The sequence below is a fragment of the Pelophylax lessonae genome (genome assembly GCF_965119305.1).
Source record: "Pelophylax lessonae genome assembly, chromosome: 8".
Classification (NCBI taxonomy): Eukaryota; Metazoa; Chordata; class Amphibia; order Anura; family Ranidae; genus Pelophylax; species Pelophylax lessonae.
In genome coordinates, this window is record NC_138775.1 from 237,147,711 (window position 1) to 237,175,185 (window position 27,475).

At 41.8% G+C, this 27,475-nt stretch overlaps 2 protein-coding genes across 2 annotated transcripts in view; one reads left to right on the forward strand and one right to left on the reverse strand.

The window, feature by feature from the left end:
- Positions 1-89: 89 nt before the first annotated feature.
- CYB5RL (cytochrome b5 reductase like) lies at positions 90-22,481 on the forward strand. Its single transcript, XM_082264924.1, has 6 exons — positions 90-254; positions 1,996-2,144; positions 6,221-6,308; positions 17,002-17,106; positions 18,801-19,004; positions 21,995-22,481. The coding sequence occupies exons 1-6, from the start codon at positions 114-116 to the stop codon at positions 22,196-22,198; spliced, it is 891 nt and encodes a 296-aa protein (XP_082121050.1). The 5' UTR covers positions 90-113; the 3' UTR covers positions 22,199-22,481.
- Positions 22,482-26,703: 4,222 nt separating this feature from the next.
- The window catches only part of LOC309561909 (dynein light chain Tctex-type 5-B-like), a 32,755-nt gene continuing 31,983 nt past the window's right edge, over positions 26,704-27,475 (reverse strand). The window contains exon 5 of the mRNA XM_082265972.1: positions 26,704-27,228. Coding sequence (XP_082122098.1) covers positions 26,881-27,228 — 348 coding nt within the window. The 3' untranslated portion in view covers positions 26,704-26,880. The remainder of the gene's footprint in view (positions 27,229-27,475) is intronic.

Genomic DNA, 27,475 nt, shown 5'->3' on the forward strand with positions numbered 1-27,475 from the left:
GACCCCATGCATCTGAGCTGCTTCTTTAATAAATGTTGGCCGTGTTCTATAAGACACTCTGTACTCTTCTATGCTCTGCAGGTGATGGCACTGACTGGCAGGAGTTGAGGCCTATGGAGCCCACCCCGGCTCAGTGCTGCGGCAGTGGCTGCTCCCCTTGTGTCTATGATATCTATCAAGCGGAGCTGGAATTGTGGGAGAAGGCCAAAGACCGGGGAGACCCCCAACTCCTCAGGAGAGCCAAAGACAAAGAGGTAATAACACGGATCTACACATACTACACGTGAGACACATTCATTGGCAGCATCCATCCACAGACTAGACATAGGCAGAACTCAAACATTTGTTTCGTTTCGGATAGATTCATTATGTTACTAATTTTGTTTTGTTGATACTTTTCGGAATTCATTTTGTTTATTTTCATTTAGTTTATTCATTTTCTAATATATTCCAAATTTTTAGAATGATTCAAATTCTGTGTAAAGAATTGCTGGTTGTTAAGGAGCAGACTGGGAAGCCGGCCGAGGTTTCCTTAGCAACCAATAACTCATTAGCTGTCAGCGGGATTCCCCACTGAGAGCTGAAATGTAAAATAAAGAATGCCGGCAATGAATAATTAAAAAGAAAACGAATAATTAATTAAAAAACAGCTTGGCCTCCCCCCAAATCCAGGCCCTTTGGGGGGGGGGGAGAACCCCACACCATTTAAAAAAAAAAAATTGGTGTGGGGTTCCCCTTAAAATGCATACCACACCCGAAGGTCCTGTTATGGTTTGGGGGGGGGGGGACCCCACGCTGTTTTTTTCCAGATGTTTTCATTGCCAGCATTGTTTTGTTTACATTTCGGCTCTCAGTGGTGAAGCCCGCAGACAGCTGAATCATCGGTTGTTAACCACTTGCCGACCGCCGCCCGACTATATACGGCGGCGGCCAGCCCCTCCCAGGCAAAGTGACATACCGGTACGTCACTATCCTGGGAGCGAATAGGGGGCGAGCGCACACCGCCGGAGGCGGGCCCCCGCTCGTACCCGACGAAGCCGGCGCGTGTGACCGGCGGACCCGATGTCCGCCAGTCACTCGCGATCGTTGGGTACAGAGGGAGAAAGGCAGGCGGCTAATGTAAACACAGCCGCCTGTCATTCTCCCCTGTGTAAAAGCACAGATCACTCGGTCCTGCTATGTAGGACCGTTGATCTGTGCTGTTACACACACAGCCACATCCAATGACAGTAAGAAACACGCCCCTAGGGACACACTTAACCCCTCCCTCTCCAATAAAGTTAACCCCTTCCCTCCCAGTGTCATTTTTACAGTAACAGTGCATATGTATAGCACTGATTACTGTAGTAATGTCACTGGTACCCCCAAAAGTGTCAAAAATGTCAGTCAAGGGTCCGATCTGTCCGCCGCAATGTCGCAGTACCGCAAAAAAAAAAATCGCAGATCGCCGCCATTACTTACGCAATAACTTTTGCGCAAACCAATCAAAATACGCTTATTGTGATTTTTTTTTTTTTTATCAAACATATGTAGCAGAAAACAAATTGGCCAAAAATGTAAAAAAATTTTGATTTTTACATTTTTTTGGGGGGGGAATTTCATATAAAAAAAATGTGAAAAATATTGTTATTTTTTCAAAATTTACGCTCTTTTTTTGTTTATAGCGCATGATCAAAAAATCGCACAGGTGATCAAATACCACCAAAAGAAAGCTCTGTTTGTGGGAAAAAAGGACGTCAAATTAGTTTAGGTACAGCATCGCACGTCCGCGCAATTGTCCGTTAAAGTCACGCAGTGCCGAATCGCAAAATAGGCCCTGGTCAGGAAGGGGGTAAAATCTTCCGGGGCTTAAGTGGTTAAATAGTTTGGACCAGCTTGACCCAAACAAACTATTTAAAGTCATAGTAAGCCTGGATTAAAACTTTAAGCACTTCCCCTACTCTTGGTCTGACAATGGATCCATCACTCAGACGGTTTGTGATCTTGACCCTTTAGAACCCCAGTGTGCTGCTGAGCTCAGAGACTTTCAGAGACTTCAGAATCTTATCGATGGAACAAGAAACTGAGGACACCAACCGGTACCGATTTCAGCTTCCTCCCGGAGCCAGTTTGGGATTGAATTTGGGACAACACCTTGTACTAAGGTAGGCTGTGATCTTCACAATACTGCACTAATATGTATGGAGATTTGTCCTTAATGTGATTGTAAAGTCTCTTTTAAAAAAACAAACATGTTATACTTACCTCCTCTGTGCAGTTGGTTTTGCACAGCGCAGCCCAGATCCTCCTCTTCTCGGGTCCCTCTACTGTGCTCCTGGCCCCTCCCTCCTGTTCAGTGCCCCCACAGCAAGCAGCTTGCTATGGGGGCACCCAAAAGGAGTTAAAGCTCCTTGTGTCCATTCAGACACAGAGCTGCGACCCGGATCAGGCCCCTTTTCTCCTGATTGGCTGACTGACTTTGTTTGACAGCAATGGGAGCCAGTCGTGCCGCGCTGCTGTCTCAGCCAATGAGGAGGGGAGTCCTGGGCAGCTGAGAAACTCCTGCAACATCACTGGATAAAAATGGGCTCAGGTAAGTATTAGGGGGGCTGAGGGGGGCTGCTGGACACAGAAGGTTTTTTTTTTATCTTAATGCATAGAATGCAAAAAGATAAAAAAATACCTTCTGCCTTTACAATCCTTTTTAAAGCACATTTTGAGGCTTCTCATGAGACCTCTAATGATGGATGGGGGGGGGGGGGTTCCTTTATTTGTGCATCACCATACTTTTTTGCTTACTTCATTTAATTAAGGCACATCATTTCTAAAAAGTTCAAAAACAACTTAAAGTGGAAATTTAGTCAGAAAAATAAGTCCTTCTAGATCCTTTCAGGCCGGCTTCTTTTGCAGGTTTAGCTATTGAAGAAGTGCGGTACATTAGACATGTGCAGTTCGTTTAGTTCTGAATTGAAATTTGGACAAATTTTCCATTTTCGGAAATACAGATGTATCAGAATTTTCGAATTACAATAGTTCAGAATTTAAATGAATCCGAGAAATAATTTAAAAATTTCAGACGAAATTTCAATAGTTTTTCGAAAAAATTTCGAATAGTTTTCAAATTTGAAAAGATTTCCAATTCAAAAACTTTTTTTTTTATTTCATATTCATTTTTATTGAAAATTTCAAGTTTTACATGTACAGAACATTAGAACAAGAAACAAACAATCTCTGCATGGCAAGTGAAAGACAAGCATCAATACAACGAACAGTGACCTGCGAATACCGTAATCATTTCCAATACATTTCATATACTAAAGGTAGGTACTGGGGCGTACAGCACGGTCTAGCCATCGAAGTTGAATGAGCCAGCAAGAGAGATTACTAGTATAAGTAAAGATAGAAAGGATATAGAAGAAAGAGGGGGAGAAGGGGAAGGAAGGTCAAGCACCAGGATGGTAGATACAGGTAAGGGCGTAAGTCCAACGTACAACCAGGACCTAGAAAGAGCATTTCACAATTCAAAAACTTTTTGAGTTCAAATAGTTTTCAATTTGTTTTCCAGTTTCCAAAGAGAATAAAATAGAATAAAAGTGAAGGAATATAATAGAAAAAAATAGAATAGAATAAAAAAAAAGCATAGAATAATATATAAAGAATATAACCATCTTCTGAAATTCTAATTTCAAATAGAATAAATTTGAATTTGAATACATAAGAAAAGAGTAGAATAGAAAAGAAAAGAATAGAATAGACTATAATAAAATAGAAAATAATAGAATTCAAAAACAATAGAATAGAATAAATATAACCATTTCCCAAAATCCAAATAGAATCAATTAAAATTTGAATGGAATAGAAAAGAATAGCTTAGAATAGAAAATAACAGAATAGTATAGAAAAAAAACAGAATAGAATAGAATAGAACTAATATAACCATCTTCTGAAATTCGAATTGTATATAGAATACATTTGAATTGAAAAGAATACAATAAAAAATAATAAAATAGAATAAAATAGAAAAACAAAAGAATTAAAAAAACAATAGAATAGAAAAGAGAGAATATAACTATTTTCCAAAATCCAAATAGAATAATTTCAAATTTAAACAGAATAGAAAAGAATAGATTGGAATATGAAGATGGTTATATTCTTTCTATTCTGTTGTTTTTTTCTATGCTATTCTGTTTTTTTCTATTCTTTTCCATTCTATTCAAATTGATTCTATTTGAATTTTGGGAAATGGTTATATTTTTTCTATTCTATTATATTCTTTTGGTTTTCATTTTATTCTTTTCTATTCTATTATATTTTTTTTCTATTCTGTTCCTTTTATCTTCTTTTCTATTTTATTGTTTTTGGAAATCGGAAAACAAATCGAAAACTTTTCGAATTTGAAAACTATTCGAAATTAATTCGAAAACTATTCAAATTCTAATTCGGAAAATTTGAATCGATTTGAATACAAAAAATGAAACTAAATAAACAGATTAAACAAATTTCTGCTAATAACGATTCTAAACGAAATAAACACATTTTTTTGTTCTGCACATGTCTACAGTACACTGCCAGAGTCTTTAATTTAGATTGTAACCCAAGATTCTCAACCAGGTGGGTTGAGGGGCTCCAGGGGGTTTGCTTATTGCAGAGGAAATTGGCTTTTCAGTTTCTTTACTGTTTTTTAAAGTTCGTTTTGGGACCTGAAGCCTGGAGACTTCTTTGATATCCGGGTAAGATGAAATCTCCAATTTTGGGTTTTCAGAATGCCAACAGAGGAGGTCTTAGTCCAGGAGTACAGATGGGAGCCAGAGCAGCAAGGGGCTGCCAAGTTTATGGATCAAGGTTCTGAGTGGTACTGTGTAACCTCCCGTGGGACCAGAGTAAAGGCCAGGAGGCTGTATTTGTGATTTATTTTTTTTTTTTTGATGGAAGACAAAATGTTGAATACCTCCGGAAGGGAAACTCATGTTATGGTGTTTTTCTGAACTTTCCTTTAATAAAATTGGGCAAGAAAAGCCCTTAATAAGAAGAAGAAAGTGAGTGGCTGAGTCGCTAAAGCTCCAAGTTTGGTGCTAGTTCTCACACTATGTTAAACATTAAAAATAAGTGCCTATACTGTTTAATATCCGGTAATAAACTGTCGCACCCTGCTCTGCACACAGTGGCTCTCTATTTTTTGCCACTGCGCTGAATTTGTAGAGGCTAATCTGCTAACAGCCTAAAAATTTACTGCTGTTCAGTGGCTCTGGGCTTCAGCAAAAAGGCAGCCTCTGGCAAGAAGAAATAGGAACAATGTTGGAGGCAATTAACAGCACACACTCATTTTGTTAGCATAATTATTAATGTAAAATGTATGTTCCTTGCTAAAGAACATTTTTTTTAGCAAGTTGTTATGGGTAAAGTTCTGTCTAAGCACAAGAGAAGAATAAATGAACATTTTAATACCTAAATGTTGCAGAAAGATCAATGGCTGTACCTTTACACCTTGTCGCCAGAGCCTCCCTGCCCTTTATGGGGTTTAAGATCCCGGGAGGCCGGGGGGGGGGGGGGTTGGGGGGTTATGATCATGTGATTGGCTGTCTTGGTGGTCAGAAAGCTCCCGATTGCAAGCAGCGATCAGGAGCTTTCTGTTAGCTGCCGGGTTACTGTGCCGGGAGTTCGCAGGGCATGCATTTTCGGCACAGCTGTTTTTGCAATATTGCATGCAAATTTTTTGCAAGCCCACTGACCAAGAGGCCGCATATGTGCAATCTGTCAGGGCCAAGAAGTTAAAGGAGTATGGACAGCTTTTTTCGGCTTTGCTTCCCTTATAGATTACAGGAGTGACGGTCGTTCTGCACTACTTTGAACTGTATTCAGCCAACAGCGGGCTAAAGTCTGCTGTTGGCTGACATCACTCGGCCTCTCAGCTGATACTGAGCCAATCCCTCCTGCCCCCTCCACAGCCCAATGCTCTAGTGAGTGCTGGAAGGGCAGAGCAGAGAGCTGATGACTTACAGTCATGGCTCTCTGCACAGAGCAGAGGGGAGAACTGAGTGATAAGCAGTGTATGATCTCTCATTTCTCAGTGCAGGGGTGACAAGGGACAGATGCAGCATTGGATTGATGCTGCATCCACCTAAGTGAGTATAAGGGTTTTTTTTGTTTGTTTTTGATATACCCCATATTTTTCTCTAGGGTTCTCCAAGCCCTGACTGAGAAACCCTGGTTTAGGTCTACTCACAGCTATTATTTCTTTCAGGGGAAGAGTGAATGGTTTGGATATACAAAGAGCGTATACACCCATCAGCTCCATAGATGCAAAAGGCTACTTTGATGTTTTAATCAAGGTAATTTTCATATCTTATACAATTATTTTATAAATTTGGATAGAAACCACTTATTACAGAGCACTCTGCACATAGAACCATTCACACCTGTCTCTGCCTCCTAAGCAGCCCACAACTAATGTCTGTAGCAGATTCATACAGATGCCATGGGGTTGATTTAGGTATACTGATCACTTTACAAGAGAGGTTGCACTTTGCAAGGGAATTTTCCCCTGAGCTTAGTGAATGTATTGAAATTTAACTTTGCAGGGAATACCCAATCATGCAAGGAAAATAAAAAGCATTTTTGCTTTCTGTGCTTTGCCTAAATTCACTCATCTCTGAGGATAATTCCCTTGGAAAGTGCAACTTCCTTTGCAAAGTGAACAATCTATTTGCCTTTAGTAAATCATCCCCTATTTATCTATTTATTTAGACTGGGTTCACACTGATGCGAATTGGATGCGGGTTTCCCCACATCTAATTCACTTAACAGAACCAGCTCTCAATGGAGCTGGTTCAGACAGCTCCGGGGCAGCCACGGTCCACATTGGAAAAGGGTCCTGTGTGTCTGTGGCTCCTTTTTCAGGTGTGAATTCAGGCAAAAATTCAGGCCTGATTCACACCTGAATCAGTGTACAGGGACGCACTGGACCCCCTGCTGTAACCCGCGGCCGCATCAGTATGAACGCAGCCTTAAAGAGTATGGCTAGCCAAAACGAATATTTATAGAAGAAATAAAGTCCACAAATACTCACATCTGCCCCAGTGAGACAACATTGCCATCGTGGCTATCTTCTCCCTGACTTCTTCTGGGTTTGAGGTCAACTCTAAAGATTTCCCATCACTTTCAGTCTTGCTGGTAATGGTCACCAGGACAAATAGAAGGATTAATCTCCCCTGCGGGGACACAAACCTAAATAATATTGGCAGAGAGTCTATGCTATCCAAAACAGGAAACAGATTTGCCTCTACATACAGTTTAAAGTAGTATTATATACTAGACATATTTTACTTCAATGCATTCTCTACATTACGGTAGAAAAATGCCACACTACCTCTCTTTTTCCACAGTCCCCAGGATGATTCATTTTCTTTTTCTATTCAGCCAACGGGCTGAATTAAAAAAACAGATTCCTCCATACCCACAGTGGCAGTGGATGGAAGAATCCCCCTCGCAGGGACATTGTACAGCCATGGCCAAAAGTTTTGAGAATGACACAGATAATAATTTTCACAAAGTCTGCTGCTTCAGTGTTTTTAGATCTTTTTTGTCAGATGTTCCTATGGTATACTGAAGTATAATTGCAAGCATTCCCCTGCTGTAGCAAATTGAATCATGCTTTGCTGGGGTTTTTTCGCCTTCCTCGGGATCAACTGCGGGTATAGGGTTGTGTATATGGGATTGTATGGTTGTGTTTTCGTTTTGTTTTTTTATTGGTTGAGCTAAATGGACTTGTGTTTTTTTTCAACCTGACTAACTATGTAACTATTTCATAAGTGTCAGGCTCGGTTCACACTGCCACGACTTGGGATCCGACTTGTTAGAGCCCAAGTCACGTGACATGTAAAATCCCATGTTAGTCAATGAAAGCTGTCTTAATTAACACTACTGAAGTCGCTCCGACTTCAGAAAAGTTTCCTGTACTACTTCAAGGAGACTTTTATTTTCTTCTATTCTATACTTTTATTAAAGTAATACTCAAGTCGCCTGGCAAAGTCAAACTGCAAGTCACACGACTTTCAGTTCGCAGCAGTGTGAACCAAGCCTCAAAGTGTTATTGACAATTACTTTAGGTTTATGCAGAGTAAATACTTGTGGGTTTTTTTCTTTTTTTGTTCACCTGCCTCTTGAGGATTGACCACAAATTCTCAATGGGATTAAGGTCTGGGGATTTTTCTGGCTATGGACCGAAAATTTCAATGTTTTATTCCCCAAGCTACTTAGTTATCACTTTTGCCTTATGGCAAAGTGCTCCATCATGCTGGAAAAGGCATTGTTCCTCACCAAACTGTTCTTGGATGCTTGGAAGAAGTTGGATGTTTTTGTACCATTCTTTATTAGAGGCTGTGTTCTTATTCAAAATTATGAGTGAGCCCACTCTCTCGGCTGAGAAGAAACCCCACACATGAATAGCCTTTACTGTTGGCATGACACAGGATTGATGGTAGCTTTCACCTTTTCTTCTCCAGGCAAGGTTTTTTCCGGATGCCCCAAACAATCGCAAAGGGAATTCATAAGAGAAAATGACTTTACCCCAGTCCTCGGCAGTCCAGTCCTTGTATCTTTTGCAGAATATCAGTCTGTCCCTGGTGTTATTCCTGGAGAGAAGTGGCTTCTTTGCTGCCCTTCTTGACACCAGGCCATCCTCCAAAAGTCTTCGACTCAATGTGCGTCCAGTTGCACTCACACCTGCCTGCTGCCATCTGCCTGTTAGCCTATGTGTCCATGCACGCTATAGCTGCTAACAGGAGTTTACAGACAGAAAAAAAACCCGTCAGTTTTGCGTTTCAGTAGAGGAACTTTTAAGCATAAAAAATGTCTGATGCGCCTAAACACGGGTAAGTGTATCTGAACACGCGTTAACGCTAGGTTCTTTCTGTGCTTGAGCATTTTTTCATTTCAGTGCCCAGAATAAATGAGTATTCTGGCCAATGAAATGAATAAATGCCAAAGCGCTTGACGCGCCTAAACACGCTTGTATAAACGCGGCCTAGGAGCTTTTGTGCAGCTGCTTTTCACCTGCCAGGACAAAAGCATTAAGAAGAGCCCCAGTGTACATGAGGCCTAATGGGGAGACTCCTCCATTGTTAGAATACGCCAACCGGCAGCTGCAGCCACCAATCAACAAGTTTTCTAACGTATTCATTTGACAGAAATTGATCTAACGATTGACATCTGTGAACAGGGACGGCTATGCAATGATTGAAATTCAGCAGATCCCTTCTGATCCTTCCAAATTTCTTCTATGGCCACCTCCACCAGTGGTTTGTTGTCGCTGCTGCTGGTCCCCACCAATCTGAGCCACTTGCCCAGTCTTCTGGGTTCTGGAGGTTAGTACTGAGGGCAGCATAGGGCTCCCGCTGCCTTCAGTCATTTTGCTGGGACAAGGCAGCAGGGGCAAGGTTTGCCGGGTGCTTTGTGTGTCTACAGATGCAGAGTCACATATCTCCTAATTAAAGATCAGACAGCCATTGTAGCTAACACCCAAACCCACTGCATTTGTTATCTTGATTTTTCCAATGTATTTGTTTTAAAAATGATTTGCCAGCCCAAAGTATTATTTTATATGTGGATAACGTGAGGAGAGGTGGGAGAGCCCTTATGATGTAGTAGATTCATTAAAAAACAAGAATTCAGTGCTTCCACAATGAAAGGAAAAAAGGTCAAAATGGACTTACAACTGTTGAGGCTGTGGTCACCCAACTATGGGGGAACAAATACTTCCCCCATAGTATATGGGTGTAGAAAACCTGCCTCCACACAGGGTCAGTGTGGTCGCTCTCTATGCCTTGGGCATTCCCATCCTGGGAGCTTTTAGGGGGTTCTCAGGTGAGGGAACGAAGTAGTAGAGTCAGCGCAAAAAGGGCCCGTAGGTAGTTTGATTGGCAGAGGCGCCAGATATGGTTGTTCAAAGGATAGGTACGAGTCGCCTGCTAGTATGAGCTGGTAGTGAGATCCACTTTTGGAATATTCTACTTGCCGACCAGTCCTTTGTCTGCTTGTCTTTAGCAAACTGTTTGCGGGCTTTCTTGTGCATCATCTTTAGAAGAAGCTTCTTTCTGGGACGACAGCCATGCAGACCAATTTGATGCAGTGTGCGGCGTATGGTCTGAGCACTGACATGCTGGCCCCCACCCCTTCAACCTCTGCAGCAATGCTGGCAGCACTCGTATGTCTATTTCCTAAAAACAACCTCTGGATATGACGCTGAGCATATGCACTCAACCTCTTTGGTCGACCATGGCGAGGCCTGTTCTGAGTGGAATCTGTCCTGTTAAACTGCTGAATGGTCTTGGCCACCATGCTGCAGCTGTTTCAGGGTCTTGGCAATTTTATTATAGCCTAGGCCATCTTTATGTACAGCAACAATTCTTTTTTCAGATCCTCGGAGAGTTCTTTGCCATGAGGTGCCATGTTGAACTTCCAGTGACCAGTATGAGAAAGTGAGAGCGATAACACCAAATTTAACACCCCTGCTCCCCATTCACACCTGAGACCTTTTAACACTAACGAGTCACATGACATCGGGGAGGGAAAATAGCAGTTTGGACATTTTCACTTAGGGGTGTACTCACTTTTGTTGCCAGCAGTTTAGACATTGATGGCTGTGTGTTGAGCTATTTTGAGGGGACAGCAAATTTACACTGTTATACAAGCTCTACACTCACTACTTTACATTGTAGCAAAGTGTCATTTCTTCAGTGTTGTCACATGAAAAGATATAATAAAATATTTACAAAAATGGTGAGGGGTGTACTCACTTTTGTGAGATACTGTATATACGTATTGCGGTCAGCAAGTGGTTAATGGCCGCTAGGTGGGATGTAGATTTTGTGGCAGTGATGTAATGTGAACTACACGAGATCCACCTAGATGACATCGAATCCACAAGCTCTACATTCCACCTAGTGGCCATTAAAGAATATTCCCCAAGTGGATCTATCTACCAGCTGATACTAGCTGGTGACTCGTGCCAATTCTTTGAACAACCACATCGGGCGCCTCTGGCAATCAAATTACCTAGGGGCCCTTTTTGCGGCTAACTCTTTCTACTACTCTAGCATTAGATTGTGTAATTAGCTTAATTGCCCAGTCATCCTATGGCATGCTGCAGTAAACTGTATACATGATGTAAATACAGACACATAATACTCATGTAATTGAAGAAACAGAAATGTATATAATATCAGCTGTCAGCACTCTTACTAACCTAAAGAATGGCAGGCCGTGTCTTCTGATATCCCTGTGTCACCTTACACCCCTGGCTATTCTACATTTCCTTTAAATGATATTTTATAAAACATTTACTGCACGTCCTGCGCCTAAAGTCCTAACTAACCTCCTAGGAAGAGTCTGTATTCCGCTCTACATTTCCAGCATTTTAAAGCTTTTACATAGAAAATATGTCCGTAATTTATACTCCTCTTTTATGAAGGTCACAACTTATAAATGAATTATTTACTTGATTTTTCAGTATCTGTTTAGTCTTTATTTTAGTGATAAATATTTGATTCAAAGTACTCAGCGTTCAAAGCATGCTAATTCTAATGATAATCCTTATAGGAAAGCCCAGTACAAGCTGCATATTTATTGTTAGCCTGTATATAACTGACAAAAGCCAGCCATAGACGCATCATAATTCCTGCTGAACTGGGGTAATGTTAAACCCTACCCCGTGGAAATTCCCTACCCTCGTCACTTCCGGGGCGAGTTCGTCATTCTTTAGCTGAGCCGCTTCACAGATGCAGGGGGGTAGGGAATTTACACGGGGTAGTGTTTTTTAACATTACACCGCGTCATTCATCAGCTGTTGCCGCGTGTCCCACTGCGCATGCCCAGCCACTAAATGAAATGATCTCGGCTCCAGCCCTGAGACTTCCCTGCGGCTGCGCGTCATTCATCAGCAGGTACGGCGTCCCAAATGATCTCTTCTCCAGGAAAATGTTAAAGCAGCGGGGTCTTTTAAATTTAAAAGTGATTTATATTTTCATAGATCCGCCGCCGCTTTTCCTGGAGCCAAGATCAGGGAAGTCTCAGGGTTGGAGCCGAGATAATTTCATGATCATGCGCACTGATCATGATCATTTCATGTAAAGAGAAGAGGGAAGCGCCTCTTGAGTGTGGTAAAAAGCAAAATTTATTACAAGACAATGTACTAACTTACATATAAGTAAGCTGGTAAGTGCATGGCTCTCCAAGGGCGGCTGCTGGAGATTGCATCCAAGTATCCAGGTGTCCAGGCGTAGGCTTAATGTCCAGGAACTGGTGGAGACTTAGCTCAATCGTTCCGGAAGTGCCGTGCAGCGGTGGAGACTTGTGCGGCGGCCGGGAGTCAGCGGAGGCGTCTGACGTCACAGGTAGGTGTGGGCAGTCTGGGCTTCACAACTAGTTTCAGAGCATGCGCGAGAGTCCTGTCCTGGACCTGCGCTCTCCTTTTTCAAGTGTCCAGACAATGGTGCTGAGCAGTGTATATACCCCTCGAGGGGGGTGTGTTCAATAACAATCAATCAATCAGTGCAGGTGGGAGCAATGAGAGTCTTACAGCAATGCAAGGAGTCAGATGGAGGACTCCCAGATGGGTAAATTAAAAGTTAAGAAATGTAAGCTTAAAATTATATAAAAGTATATAAAAGCTGTATGGGTGAAAATAATCCAATGGAAATAAAAGGAATATATTTGAAAAAGGAGAGCGCAGGTCCAGGACAGGACTCTCGCGCATGCTCTGAAACTAGTTGTGAAGCCCAGACTGCCCACACCTACCTGTGACGTCAGACGCCTCCGCTGACTCCCGGCCGCCGCACAAGTCTCCACCGCTGCACGGCACTTCCGGAACGATTGAGCTAAGTCTCCACCAGTTCCTGGACATTAAGCCTACGCCTGGACACCTGGATACTTGGATGCAATCTCCAGCAGCCGCCCTCGGAGAGCCATGCACTTACCAGCTTACTTATATGTAAGTTACTACATTGTCTTGTAATAAATTGTGCTTTTTACCACACTCAAGAGGCGCTTCCCTCTTCTCTTTATCTACTGCTCAGTCGATTTCACTCTCCCGGACAGCAGCCCTGAGTGCCTTGTGACCCATCCATCCATCCATCCTTGGATCCACCCCGTATCTGCTTATCCTTTTTTGGATTCCAGGCCATTTATTTCCCTTTTATCCTCAGAGACTTGCACAATGGATTTATAATCCCCACCTTGTGCTAATTGTCAGTACAGCCCCTAACAACACGCTGAATATTGTCCTGGCCATTCATTTAAGACATACCACTCCTTACTGTATTGTTATTGTATATTCCTCTGCATCATCTATGAGCGCCATACCACCTATATATCTCTATGATCATTTCATGTGAGCATGCGCACTGGGAAGCGGCTGATGTACTTGCACCGGAAGTGATGAGGGTAGGGAGTTTTCACGGGTAGCGTTTTTTCACGGAACACCGGCCCAATTTCGATCCATCTATGATCAGGCTGGTTGTACTGAAAGGGTAACTCCGCTTTCGTGGGGAAAAAAAATGTAAGAAAAAACTATATAGCGTATACAATTGCTACACAAGTCCTATTGTAGACTGGTATTAAAAATGACCTTTCCTTTTCAATCTGCAGCTGCTGTAATTTTCTGAAAATGTGATGCTATATGGCTACCTGGAGCTGTTCTGTACACAGAATGTATACTGACCACACCCCAGAAACATCCTGCTTGTGTGATTGGCTCACCAATTTCCCTAGAAGTCTGCACTAAGATACAAGTCAGATTTCTGGCATCCCCTGTAACAAAAATGTCATTTTTGGGGAGATACTCCCTGAAGGAACCCGTCTTATTGCACTTTTCCACTGCAAGTATCGGCTCGGCTCCACTTGGCCCTGCTTGGCCCAGTTTGGTTTTCCACTGCATGGTACCGCATGGTACGGTGTTGGAACAGTTCGGTACGATTTGGTACGGTTTGCTTTTCCACTAAAGTAGTACTAAAGTAAGTGGGTGGGATAACGATTCTCTGACCAATCAGTGGCTAGTAGTGACAAACAGTCAAGGCTGCATGCAAAGGATTGTGGGATATGGTACCGGTACGGCCCTCTTGGAACCACAACTGAGGTGGTACTGTTTAAGCGAGCTGTATCGTTGGGTTCCATGTAGTGGAAAAGCCCCGCCGTACCATACCGTACCGAACCGTTCCAACACCGTACCATGCAGTGGAAAAGCACAAAAGCGAGCCGAACCGTTCGGTTCCATGCAGTGGAAAAGCGCCATAAAAGGATGCAGGCCCAGCAGCTTTCCTCATTAGAGCCCTGCAGCTGCACAGTTGATTGATAATTATGAAACCACTCCCATTTGACCCACTCGGCACAGAGGAACAAATATTGATTTCTTCAGACTAGCAAAAGGTAGGAATCTGCAACAAAGTTTGTTAAAATCCCTGCAATGTACAGAGATCACCCAGAGGGGAATGTTTTTTTCTCAACAAAAGTGGAGTTATGCTTGAAGTCAATCTATCAGTCGGCTTTATTACAACCAACCTGTCAGTATTTTTTCCGTACAAATACTGCCACTGACTATAGCCAACAGCAGTAATCATTGTATTCCGAAGGGCGGGAAACCTCCCGCTGTTGGAATACAATAGCACAGCGGGAGGGATTCCCCCATCAACACTGAATGTGTTGATCCTCCACAAGCGAACAATTTTCTTTCCTTCAACTTGTGGTTGAAGGAAAGAGAATTGCTTAATATTTGGCCAGCCTTAGCCATACCGTCCCATCTCCTTCTAGGTGATGAGGGGTGTGTGTTCCTCCTCTGAATCATTCTACAATCTGTGTAATCTGATCTTTTCTGCTCTTAAAGGAGAGCATACATTTATTTTTTAACATTAGCGTTTGGATTCTTCAAAAATTAATATTACAAATTTAAAAATCATTCAGATTTAACAGGAGTGTAAATACGGTAATTGAAATTCAATGCGGAAATGAATATATGATTTGACATTTTGACCATGGATTCACTTTAAGGTCCATTTTACAGACCATGTACCATCTGAGCCTCTGGTGTTTGCTACTATTTAGAGCTTCGCCATCTGTAGAAAATATGAAATATGTAGTAAGGTTAACCTGATTAAAAAGTAAAGTAAAGAAGTAAAAAGTGATTTTTTTTTTTTTTTTTTTTTTTAGCACTGAACAATACAAAAACAATAAATACGAAAACAATACCTTCACGTCTTCTTAAAGACATATTCTTGTGGGTATGTGCTGGTGTTCAGTGGCTTTGTTCCAGAAGCTAAACATGATATGTAGAGCTTTTGGTGCATTTTGCCTTCATAGAAGTCTCAGTCGCACCTCTTTAATGACTCATTTGGATGATGTATTAATACGCTGTATTTGGCAGCACAAATGTGAACAGATTTCCCTAGACACTGGCAAAATATAGTTCCTTTAGTACTGGTCCCTGAAGAAGGATGAGTCAAGACATTTTTGTTCAGCCTTGTATTGTACAGGTAATCTAAAAAAATGTTCTTGGACCTTACATGTAGGCATGACTTTGACTGTCTACAGGCACCATTTTTGCTTCACTATTGTAGAATTATGAGTTCTTAAGTGTTCTGAGCTTTCATGTTCATACCTTTTATATATAGAGAGGCAGAGGAGGGGGATTTGTCAAAATGCTGCCAGCTTCTATTATTCCTCTGAAAATATGTAAGCTGGATTGCAGTAATTCAGCTACTTTGTAAAAAGTGAAGATATGCTATGAGTTAAACGAGGTGCATGACATCTCCTGGGCTTATCTCTATTATTTACAGTAAATCTGACAGCTTTATGGCTTTGCCAGAGCATACACTGACACTCGGAGCTGTGAGAGAAAAGAGAGCAGCTATGCCTGCCCCTCCTCTCTGGTGTCCATTCACAGAAGCCTTTGTATTTTGTGAATGAGCTCACATAACGCAAAGGCTTCTGTGATTGGTCAGGAGTAGGCGAGGGGCAGGCATAGCAGCTGCACCAATTAATGTTGAGGATGCCTAGAGCTGAAGCATCAGCTTCAGGCTCCCTGAACTACAGGGATAGCTGTCTTCTGGGAGTACAATAACACCTTCAGATGTAAATAATCATGATAAGGAGATGTCATGCACCTCTTTGGCTTTAACTCATAGTGTGCCTTCACTTTTAAGAAAGGAGCCGATTCCTGGAATTCAGCTTTAAGAACCACACATGGTTTCCTACTTTACCTAACTGTACAATCGATGCCTGAGAGGAGAGCAGTTGGCCAGAGATGTGAAATAATCACCTAGTCCCTCTAAAAAAAGCAAGACTAGGCGACTATAATCTCATGTCTGTGGCCTATTCGATACTTTAACCTATTCATAACATATTGAGGGAGGATTGTGGATTATGAATAAATATAGCAAAGATAGCGTAAAGATTAGACAAGCCTTTCTCAAAAAGGGCTCCATGGTACCTTATGGTTACATGGTACCTCCAGGTGTTGCTAGGGGTTCCGTGAGCAGTGAGGAATTGTGGTGTGACACTGACTAGAAATGCATTTAGACAATTTTCTACTGACATTCAGTGCAAGGAGTTACTTCTACACTAATCACCAACATAAAAGTGACTATACTGTTTAGCAGTATAAGTTGCAGTTTTCCAATGCGTGGCCCACACTGAACGCCATTGTAAGGGATGAAACATGATTTCATCTGACTGCTGATGTAAGGGAGTGCAATTTTTCTGGCCATTATTATTATTACCACTATTTAATTTCAGGATTCATGTTGAAAATTATTTTGTTTTATTGTTAGATATTAGGTACACCACATTCTTTATTTAAAACTTTCTACAATTCATTGATAATTTTTTTTAGCAGAGGCTCTCTAAGGCCTGATGGTCATTTCAAGGGTTTCTCAAAGGTAAACCAGTTGAGAAGAGCTGGATTAGACTATAAATATGTGTAATAAAGACATATGATCTTCCGGATCCCTTTAGTAATGGCTATGTCTATTATTATAGATCTATGAACATGGTCTGATGTCACAGTATATAAAATGCTGGAGAGAAGGAGACTCTGTATCATGGAGGGGACCATTTGGAGGCTTCCCATACAAGCCCAACAAGGTCAGATTCAAGGCTTCGAGTGTACAAGGTGCTTCTTCCTTTAAGTACAACTTCATAACTTGGTCTCATTGGTTGAATATTTTAGCCAATTACGCGCCTATTATTATTTTTTTTTTTTAATTAAACCATTAATTGGAATATGTAAAAAAGTCACTTTGTTGAGATTCAACTCTCAACTAAATAATTTTTGCAGTCCATAAATTACTGTCAGGGGCTGTGTGTGAACATGCACTAGTTAGGAGACAGACCAGCAATTCTTCCATGGGACTTAGGGATCTTTCAAAAGAATAAGGGAATGTTTAGGTAGAACACAAAAGGATCCTATGCACCGTCTCCACAGCGAAGCCGCGGCTGGCAGCTTGGCGTGGGATCGGGCCGGATCTGCTTCAAAAAAGGTATGCATACTTCTCTCTTCTTTACAAGGTTGGATAGGTTAGTGTTAGATTGTGGATGTCTGTAGATGCAGGGATTTTAATGTTAGGTTGGGCTTCTACTTTAATGTTGTCCAAATTGCAGCTGGAGTGTGCATTACCTTCCCGGAGACCATCTCAGTATCTGGGGTCCATGGAGATATCGCCACCCCTGCCTGTAGTGGCTCAGTATTTAATCACTTCTGCCTTGCAGTACTGGGGTCATCCATTCAAGCCTCAAACAGAAATCTATCTGCATGGAGTTTGCAGGTTTCCTCTGGGTACTCCGATTTTTTTTTACCACACTCCAAGATATGCTGGTAGGTTAATTGGCTCCTGTCTAAATTGGCCCTAGTATGTATGTATATTCGATAGGGACCTTAGATTGTAAGCTTCTTGAGGGCAGGGAGTGAAGTGAATGAATAATATATAAAGCACTGTGTAAATTGACGTTGTATTATAAAATATTTGTGATTAAATAATAACCAGTCATCAGTAAGGCCCCTTTCCGTTTTTCTCAGCGGGGGATCGAGCCGCCGATCCCCCGCTGAGCAGAAGGATGACAGCGGTGTCGCCGCGCTGTGTGCGGAGACACAGCTGTCAGTTCCCCATGCATCTCTATGGGGGAAATCAGATGGGAACGGACCGTCGGTCCGTTCTCATCCGATCCCATCCGCTGGATGGATGGAAAATAGGGTTTCCATCCGTCCAGATTTAACGGATCGGATCGGATGTCAGTGGACATGTCTCCACTGACATCCGATCCCCCATAGAGATGCATGTGGGGACCGTTCAGATCCGCCAAAAAAAACGGACAGGCGGATCTGAACGGTCCGCCTGTGTGAAAGGGGCCTTAGGCAAACAAACATGTAATCGATCTGCGATGCTAACAGACAAGGTTTGCACTGCCTTGTGTGTTTGACTCAAAAAGTGAATGCAAAGTGGAAGGTAATCAGAGCAGGCAGTGTCCAATCATTCTTATAACATTTCTATATTGGTTAGGAGGTATAATACCATTAAATGAGGTATTTTCATCGGGCCTATTCTTTACATTCTGTGGGCTTTGATGGATGATAGGACATGTAGTAGTATAGTCAAATACAGACCATTTCCTCTCATTTTTCAAAATTACAGGAACTGGGGTGGAAACAGATGTTTTTAATATCTTCAGATCAGAAGCATGAAAAAAAAAAAAAGGAACAAAGAATGCTAAATCCTTGCAATATATTAGAGATGCTGTTTTTTTCTAGAGTTTCACTTTACATATTATTTTTTATATCGTAGTTTGGCGAGATGCTTATGCTGTGCTCAGGAACGGGGCTGGCCCCAATGATCCCAATCCTGACTTCTGTCACTGACAATGAAGACGATGAGACCTTCGTCACACTAGTTATTTGTTTCAGGACTTATAAAAACATCTACATGAAGAATTTTCTGCAGGAACAAGCACGATTCTGGAATGTCAGACTCTTTTATGTCTTTAGTCAGGTCAGTATTCATGATTCACTTTTAGATCTTGGGTTACCTGGGCGCACAACTGGTCATTTGAAGTGAGCCTGTTCTCAGATGCTGCATTATTCTGCCAGTCTTAAAGTGTTTTTTTACCTTAATGTATTCTGTGCATGAAGGGGAAAAAAAGCTCTGTGCTGCCACCCCCAGACTCCCCCTTTTTCTTACCTGAGCTCAATCCGATCCAGCGATGTGCACAAGCGCAGTGGCTCCAGACGCTCTCGCTCTCCTCATTGGACAGATTGATAGCAGTAGCAGCCATTGGCTCCCACTGCTGTCAGTCAAAAGCTGTGACAGGGGGGTGTGGCCGAGTCTGTGTCAGTGGACACAGCAGCTGGACTCAGGAGCAAGCCCGCACTGGTGCCCCCACGGAAAGCAGCTTTCCGTTGGGGCACCTGATGAACAGGAGGGGCCTGGAGCACCAGAAGAAGAGGATCGGGACTGCTCTGTGTAAAACGAGTGCACAGAGCAGGTAAGTATAGGCATGTTTGTTTGTTTTTTTTTTTTGGGGGGGGGGGGTTATTTTAATCGAGCGTTTACAACCACTTTAATCATTAATAATGTTTTTTTTTCTGCAGAAATCACTGCTTTGATGCCTGTCTCGAGACCAATAAATGATCACATGATCGATACCAAAGGGGGCATGAAATCCTGATGTTAAAGCAGAACCTAATTGTATCTGAGCACTACAAACCAATAATGTTATTTAATTAATTTTCAACATTTTAAAGCAAACTCACCCATCCATCAATGTCGCTATTCTTTATTTTGTTAATAAGTCAGTGCAAAAAAACACCCCCCCTAGCATCTCTAGCCACAGCCACCTTTTAGTAAGGGCAGATGATTGATGTGCCTTTACTTCCTGGAATCCATCTGCTCTTAGTTTAGGTATACAGGAAGGAGGGCCTGCTTAGTTGAGAAAGTTCCTCCTCCACCAGATGAAAAAAGAAAATGCCATGAATACTCCTGGGATGTATGACATCTTTTTGAACTAGGCCAGAAACCAGGAAGCAACTGAAGAAATGTAGTCTATTTAATGTACTATTGCTAGCAGCACAAGGATAAAAATAGGTAATGTTGATTGAGAGAGTTTAGTTCCAGTAGAGGTAGCCAGTCGGCTTTTGCTGAATAGTTATCCTTCCCTTTGGGTGAGACCATACACATGTACAAATATCCACTCCGCCAACTCTAATCATTTTTATATTTTAATTTTGGATAGATTTGTAAAAAGTAAATACTGCTGGCAGATTTCCCCCAATTGGAGAGATACCATGTCCCTTCCTGTCCCTCTGACAGCCTGTGATAGGACAGAAAATAAAGAAAGCAGTTACTTGATTATCAGGGCTGGTAATCACAAAGAGTAATAATAACTTAATAGAGGTTCCCTTCCCTATTTTACTGGAAAAGGGTTTATTTGCAGTCTGAATCACCACTGGAGGAGTATTCTCATAATTTCCTGTCCCAACAAGGAAAATTTATCCAAGGGGCACAGAGCAGACTAAAAACCATAAAGGGGTTCTATGCTGTACCCAGTCTATGCAGTTTTGTCTTTGCTTGGCTTTAAAGAGACCCTGCCACCAACCTAAAAAACTGCAGGTAGAACTACAGAACAAGTATTTTAAATCCCTACTTGCAGTGTTTTTTTTCCCATTAACTTTTTTTTGGTTTTGTTCTTAAGTAGTTTTTATTGTAAAAGTAAGGAGATATTTTAGCACGTTCAATGTAAAGTCACTACAAGTGTGCAAGAAGGTTGACATTGAACAGTCAATGTAGCCTATACAGGGTCATGTGCTAATCATCTTTGGATAGTATAGTATAGTTGGTATACTATTGAGAAGTATTGTATAGTTTTCAACAGTGTACTTCAGGAATAATTCAGCTCCTGTAAAGTACTCTCAGTGGAAGGGAAAAAGGTTAGCATGGTTGAGGTGGGAGCTGTTAGCTGACCAAGTTATGAAGAGTGCTGGGGGATTCTGTAGGGGTAATTGTTTTAGGTAGGTGTGTATGGGAAGATGCAGTCTTGAGGGAGAGGGGGGCTCAGGTGTCCTTAGGGGGGATCAGAGGGGTATGACAGGAGCAAGGTCTCTAAGGCCATTTACCAGCTTCCCCACAAACATTTTTATTAACTTGCCATGTGCATAGGAACTTTCTTGGGAAACTTACCCATTTCAGAAAGTTTAAACTATATACCAGCCCATCTCTCCTTGCATGGTATAGCCATCTACTCTTCTGGGAGTGTCTAATTTATGTGCTGACCCAGCTCCTAGACCCCTCCCTTCAGCTCCTTACATAACCTTTTATGTAGCAGCTGGAAGAGGAGTGAAATAGAGTACTATAGTGTCACCTGAGTGATGGCTCTGAGTCTGCTGGAGCTGCTGATAACACAACAAAGATGGCAGTGCCCATCAGCAGTTTCGGGGCTTTTCTACACTTCTCTACAGGAATGTCTACACAAAGAAAACTTTTTCATGTAAATGACATAAAGCACAATAAATGCACTTAAATTTTAGTGAGAACATTGTTGATGAAATAATTGGTCTGGGGACCTGGTTCTCTAAGTATGGTATGTAAACTGATGACACACAAGGATGATATCAGCTGTAATTATATTAATATTCTGTAATGTGTATGTTGTTTTTGCAACCTATTGTTATTTTCAGCCATGTGACTGTTATGCATGTCTCTCTTTGCTGAAAATAATGGTCACTATGGCAAATAATCATTATAGTGAATTAAGACTCTTGTGTTGTCAAACATATGTCGACAATGGCAGATTGTAAGTTATCTGAAGTTCCTTATCTATCATTACCCTCCATTCTGACACAGAATGGCTTAGTCAAAGTTTTTGTTTGGATGCAATCCTTTGATCTACAAAGATTATCTGATGGTCTGGGGCTCAGGCTCATTAGCATATTGTGTTTGTTGTTCCCTTGTCCATTCCTTTCCATGATTTGAATCTTGTTTTGTAGGAACAATCATTAGAAAACCTTCCCATGAGCTACAAGAAGAACTCCAAGATTGGAAGGATCAACGCCACCTTTTTGGAAATGGTGTTAGGGACATGCAGGAGAAAACCCTACACACTTATCTGTGGTTCAGTCTCATTTACTGAGGACGTGATATGCATGGTAAATGAGCTGGGGCACAACAAGGACTCCATCTTTTCTTTCTAAATCGTTTACGTGTTAAAGGCAACCTGTCGTGATAGAATCATGGACAGATGGGTAGAAACAGAACGTGAGCGCTACACCCAATGTTAATGAATTTAGAAATCGAAATGTATTATTCCTTAATCAGGAAAATACTACCAATGCATTTCAGGAATTGCAAAGAAATGCCCTTCATTGGGACCTGCAAACTGTAAAGGACTGATAGCAGGAATATTAAAAAGGGTATACGGTAATTTTCCTGCTCATCTTATAATTTATTACAGGTACTTGTATAGTGCTGTAAATTTACACAACATATATACATATTGTATATTCACATCAGTGCCTGCCCTCAAGGAGCTTACAACCTAACTCACATACATGCACATACTAGGGCCAATTAGCCTGCCAGAATGTTTTTGGAGTGTGGGAGGAAACTGGAGTACCCAAGGGAAACCCAGGCAGGCACAGGAAAAACATACAAACTCCAGGCAGGTATTGCCAAGATTCGAACCAGCGACCCTAGTTCTGCTAGGTGGAAGTGCTAACCGCTTAGCCACTGCACTGTCCCCATCTTATCTTATTTTCCTGCTACCCCTGAAATACACTACCCAACAAGGTTTAGGGACCCTTATCTCTCAAAAAGACTGGCAAGATATTAATATAGTGAAAAGTTCAATTAATTTCCTAGCTACTGAAACCAATTTTAAGTTGCTTATACTTGGTACCCTCTTTTCTTAGTATCCTTTCCTGTGCTGTAGGGGTGGCAGTGCCAAAGGCACATTCAGACCTATCTGGTGGGACTGTCCAAAAAGCAAGCACTTTTGATCCTGTACCTACCAATTAGTCTATACTTTCCTAAATAGATCCTTCCTAAAGGAATCCAGTAGAAGTGCTCTTGTACCAAAAAGTTTTTTGCCCTGTTTTTACCACTGCCAAGCAGATGATTCCAAGGTCCAGGAAAAAAATCAAACCATTTCATGTTCCAGAAACTGAAATCTCGTATCATTTACTGTACAGTATGACTTTTAAAAAAAATGGCTGCTTTTCTAAATGACTGGCTGTCTACATTTCAAAACAATTGGGATCCATGAATCAAACACTACTTACAGGTGGACTTTGACCATGCTCTTCTTACATAGTTACTTAGTAGGTAAGGTTGAATAAAGACAATAGTTCATCCAGTTCAACCTTTGTAGGTGTACGTGTGTCAGTGTCGATAATCATTTCCTATATCCCTGTATGTTGTGTTCTTTAAGATTCACGTCCAAGAAACTTTTAAAGATATCAATACTCCCCGCTGACACCACCAATTGTGGAAGAGAGTTTCTCATCCTTTATTGCCCTGACAGTTACAATTTAATGCTGTGTTTTTGGACCTGAGCAGTCCCGGCCCAATCCCAGTGGGCTTCCCCTTCTTTCCCAATTCCCTGCCAATATTACCTTCTTAGGTTTCCTTTTCTCCTTCCTTCTCTTTCTATTTCTGTCCCCTTTGTTCTTTATCCTGAACCCTGTTTTCCATATCCCCCTCTCCAGTCCTTGTTTCCTCACCTTTCCCTTTATTTCTTAGTGGTTCGCCACACAGGCTACCCTACTTCCTTGGTCCTGCTATCCCCTAGGTTCCGATCCTTGGATTAAATATCCCTAGGATTACCATACTTAATTGCATTACAGTTGCCAAATAAGAACACTTTTCAGTACTACCATGTTAGTTACAAGCTTGTCTTACATATTGTTGTTTTAGTTGGAGTTTAACAATCTATGCAATCCATACTTAAAAATAACAAACAACAAATAAGTTAGGAAATTTAATTATGTGTAATAAAGATGTTCTTTGTATGTATGGATTGCATGGGTTGTTACCGACATGTGGTGAAAAATTCATGTCAGTAGCACCTGTAGAAATATATTTACCCAGAAAAATGGTGACATGTTCAATACTTACAGTATTTTACCCACTGTATATGTACACTAGAAGACATTCAGATTTGTGTTACTTGGCAGGCCTATGAACAACAACGCGTGGATTAGCCAAGCACATTTTTATTGCTATGGAAAGGGGAACAGGAGATTCTGCCGGCATTGCTTATCTCAGAAGGAAACAGTTTGATCAGAACAGGTTTTGTAAGCTGTCAACGTCAAATTACACTGCCAGAAAAAACGATGGTAGGTATCTACCTCACTCTTCAGGCTTTATTCACACGGCATATGTGTATTTTCTGCATGGAATGCAGGTTCTTGCTGGCAGAAGGTCCTGCATAAATATATTTGCCTAAAGTGCTTGCGTTAAGATGGGTACAATTCTTCTAATGACTTTACATGTGTATACGGGTCTACATGGGATCTGCAGATATATACAGCTCCAAATGGAGCACACCGCTTAACACAGCACACATGCTCATTTGTAGACCCAGCCAAAACCAACCCCATCAGGTGATGGTCATCTATTCTGTACAAGACAACCTTGAAAAAATCCATATGCATGGATGGACTCGCAGACACTGTATGTTTCCAGCATACAGTATACTCTCTTTGTTGTTCTAGTATTCCATTCCTATGAAATGTAACAAAAAGAACCTCAAAACTTTAGTGATGAGCGAAATAAATACCAAAGGTCAGAGATAAATAATTGTACAGTAGAGTGATTGTGGTAAGTGTAAAAGGGGGATTATAGAAAATGTATCCATTTCATTTAAAGTGGAACTTAAGAGTCGGTTCACACTGGGGCGACACGACTCTGTACTACTTCGGGGGCGACTTGTGCATTCCCATGCACCACGACTTCGGAGCGACTTGCATGGACTTCACATAATGGAAGTCTATGCAAGTCGCTCCGAGGTCGCCCCGAAGTAGTACAGGACCCTTTTTCTAAGTCGGAGCGACTTGTGTCGCTCCTATTAGAACGGGTCCTGTAGCGGTCAATGGACCGCGAGGGAGCGCGACTTGTCAGGCTGACAAGTCGTCTGACAAGTCGCGCTAGTGTGGACCGGCTCTAAGTCAGAAAATGAAGTCCTGCTAGATCACTTCAAGCTGGCCCCTTTGGTAGGTATAGCTATGAAAAATAAGTGCCTATACTGTTAAAAATCCAGTAATACTGGATCACCCTGCTCTGCACATGCTCAGTTGCTCTCTATGTTTAGGCACTGCTGAGTTTGTAGAGGCTGATCTGCTGACAACCTTAAAGCAGAATTAAACCCCCCTATCCATTAGGCCCTGTTCACACTAATGCGTTTTTCAGCTTGTAAAACGCTCAGCTCCGAATCTCCAAAACACCCAACAAGCAAACTTCCATTCATTTCAATGGCCCCTGTTCACATCTGAGCATTCTGTTTTGCCTGAAGCACAAAAAAGTATATGAGCTTCTTTTTGGCAGATTACAAGCGTTTTTGGACAAATACACTTCAATGGAAACACCTGACCTGAGCAGAAAAATGCTCGTAAAATGCAGCTCTCCACCCCTAATTTCCTCTCCTCCCCCTAGTGCTTTCTATTGGCTAAACAAAAACACCTGAAGCTGTAAAACACTTCTAAAACGCTTTTTAAAAGCTGTAAAAAAAAAAATAAAAAACTCATTTGCAGTCAGACCAGGGGGTGAATTTTGCTGAACAAAAATTATAATATATTGCAGCTTACCAGTCCTTAGACGTTTTGACTGCATTCTTTTTTTTTTCCAGACTTTTTCCCTTTATTTTCACCTGTTGATCCTGCCAGCACCACACTTTCAGTCTTATGGTGAAAAGGTTCTCCACACTTTCTTTCCTAGGGAGACAACACTCACTCATGCTACTGTATCTATGAAGGAGCTATGCTGTCATTCTAGGGTTTCTAGGCTGTTTGGCCCTGATTTGGACTACAGAACACTTTCCCTTCTTCTCATCTTCAAAACATAGTGTGAGTTGTTCTGCAGTTCACAAACATGAACAGGGCAGAGCTGATACAACTGCTTTTATATGTTAATGCAGGCGAGGCAGAGGGCACAAGAAGTTAGGAGCTCATTGGATTTTTGGCAGGATCAATAAGCGGGGTTTTGTTTCCTTTTTTTGTTCATCTGAAACAGATGCTTCCAAATGTATGTTTAAAAGAGATGTATGGGTTTTTTATCCATACTTACCTAGGTGGATGCAGCATCGGTCTGATGCTGCATCTGTCCCCCGGCACCTCTACACTGAGAACCAAGCAATCAAACGCTCGGTTCTCACAGTTCTGTGACCAGAGAGCTGCTGACTGTGAGTCACAGCTCTCCACTCTGTCCCTCCTCGCTCAATGAAGCGCTGAGCTATGGAGGGGGTGGGAGTGGCTGGCTCAGGCTTTCAGCGGCTTGCTGAGAGGCTGAGCCGGGTGTCAGTCCAGGGAACTAGCTGAATCCCAGCTCCGTGGTCCTGATGACGCAGAGCCTGGACCGACTCTGTGACGTCAGCAGAGAGCGGACTTCAGCCTGCTATTTGCTGAAAATGGGTCACAGGAGTGCAGAAGGAATTGCACTCCTGTGATCCATAGGTGAAGTACAGTACTTGTAAAGTAAGCTGTACTTTTCCTTTAACAGACCAAAAGGAAATGCATAAGAGGAATTATTTGCTGTAAGAACTCCTTATTGATTAGGGCCATTATTGTTTTTATTACTAGGTCAGATAACTCTCTAATAAATAGTAGATTACTCCGACCTATTAAATTGTAGACCAGAAAGCCTGCAATAGTGTTTAGGTTGTTCACTCAAAGTAGACGGCATACACAGTGACCACACAGAACATAGTGGAGTTCTCATAGTTGCAGGAAATGACATTATCCGAATACGAGTCCCACAGACATTGGCTTGTCATTAAAATGTCCTCCTGATTTTTACTCCCAATGGCCATATTGCAGATGAGCTTGTAGCGAGGTGGAGTGTACCTGCGCACCATTTTCTTTATGTCTTCACAAAGGTTCTTGGTGAGATCTCCAGATTTATCTGGGTCATAGGTGACATTTCTTAGCCTTGCTGTTAAAAATTCCTGGATGAGCTCTTTTACTTGAGCATAGGGGAATCTCTGTGGAGGGTTTGCAGAACCGGCAGGGACCTTAATAAAAGAAAAGTACATTAGTAGGCTTATTCAGTGAAGCATTGTTTTAGTGTAGTAAATCAGTAGTACTAGATCAGTGGCTTGTGTCAATGGCACCTGTTTGACAGTTTGAGACGCTCCGGAGCTTATTCAGAACTTATTGAGAGGCGCATTTGACTAACAGTTGACCTTGTTCAGACCTGCATCATACTAACAGTAGACCTCATTCTAATGTGACCAACAGTAGACCTCATTCTGATTTAAC

Coding starts and splice junctions, on each gene's coding strand:
- CYB5RL (XM_082264924.1), top strand. CDS start 114: ATGGAGCCCACCCCGGCTCAGTGCTGCGGCAGTGGCTGCTCCCCTTGT. Junction 255..1,995: donor GGAGAGCCAAAGACAAAGAG/GTAATAACACGG, acceptor TTGACCCTTTAG/AACCCCAGTGTGCTGCTGAG. Junction 19,005..21,994: donor TCTTTTATGTCTTTAGTCAG/GTCAGTATTCAT, acceptor CTTGTTTTGTAG/GAACAATCATTAGAAAACCT.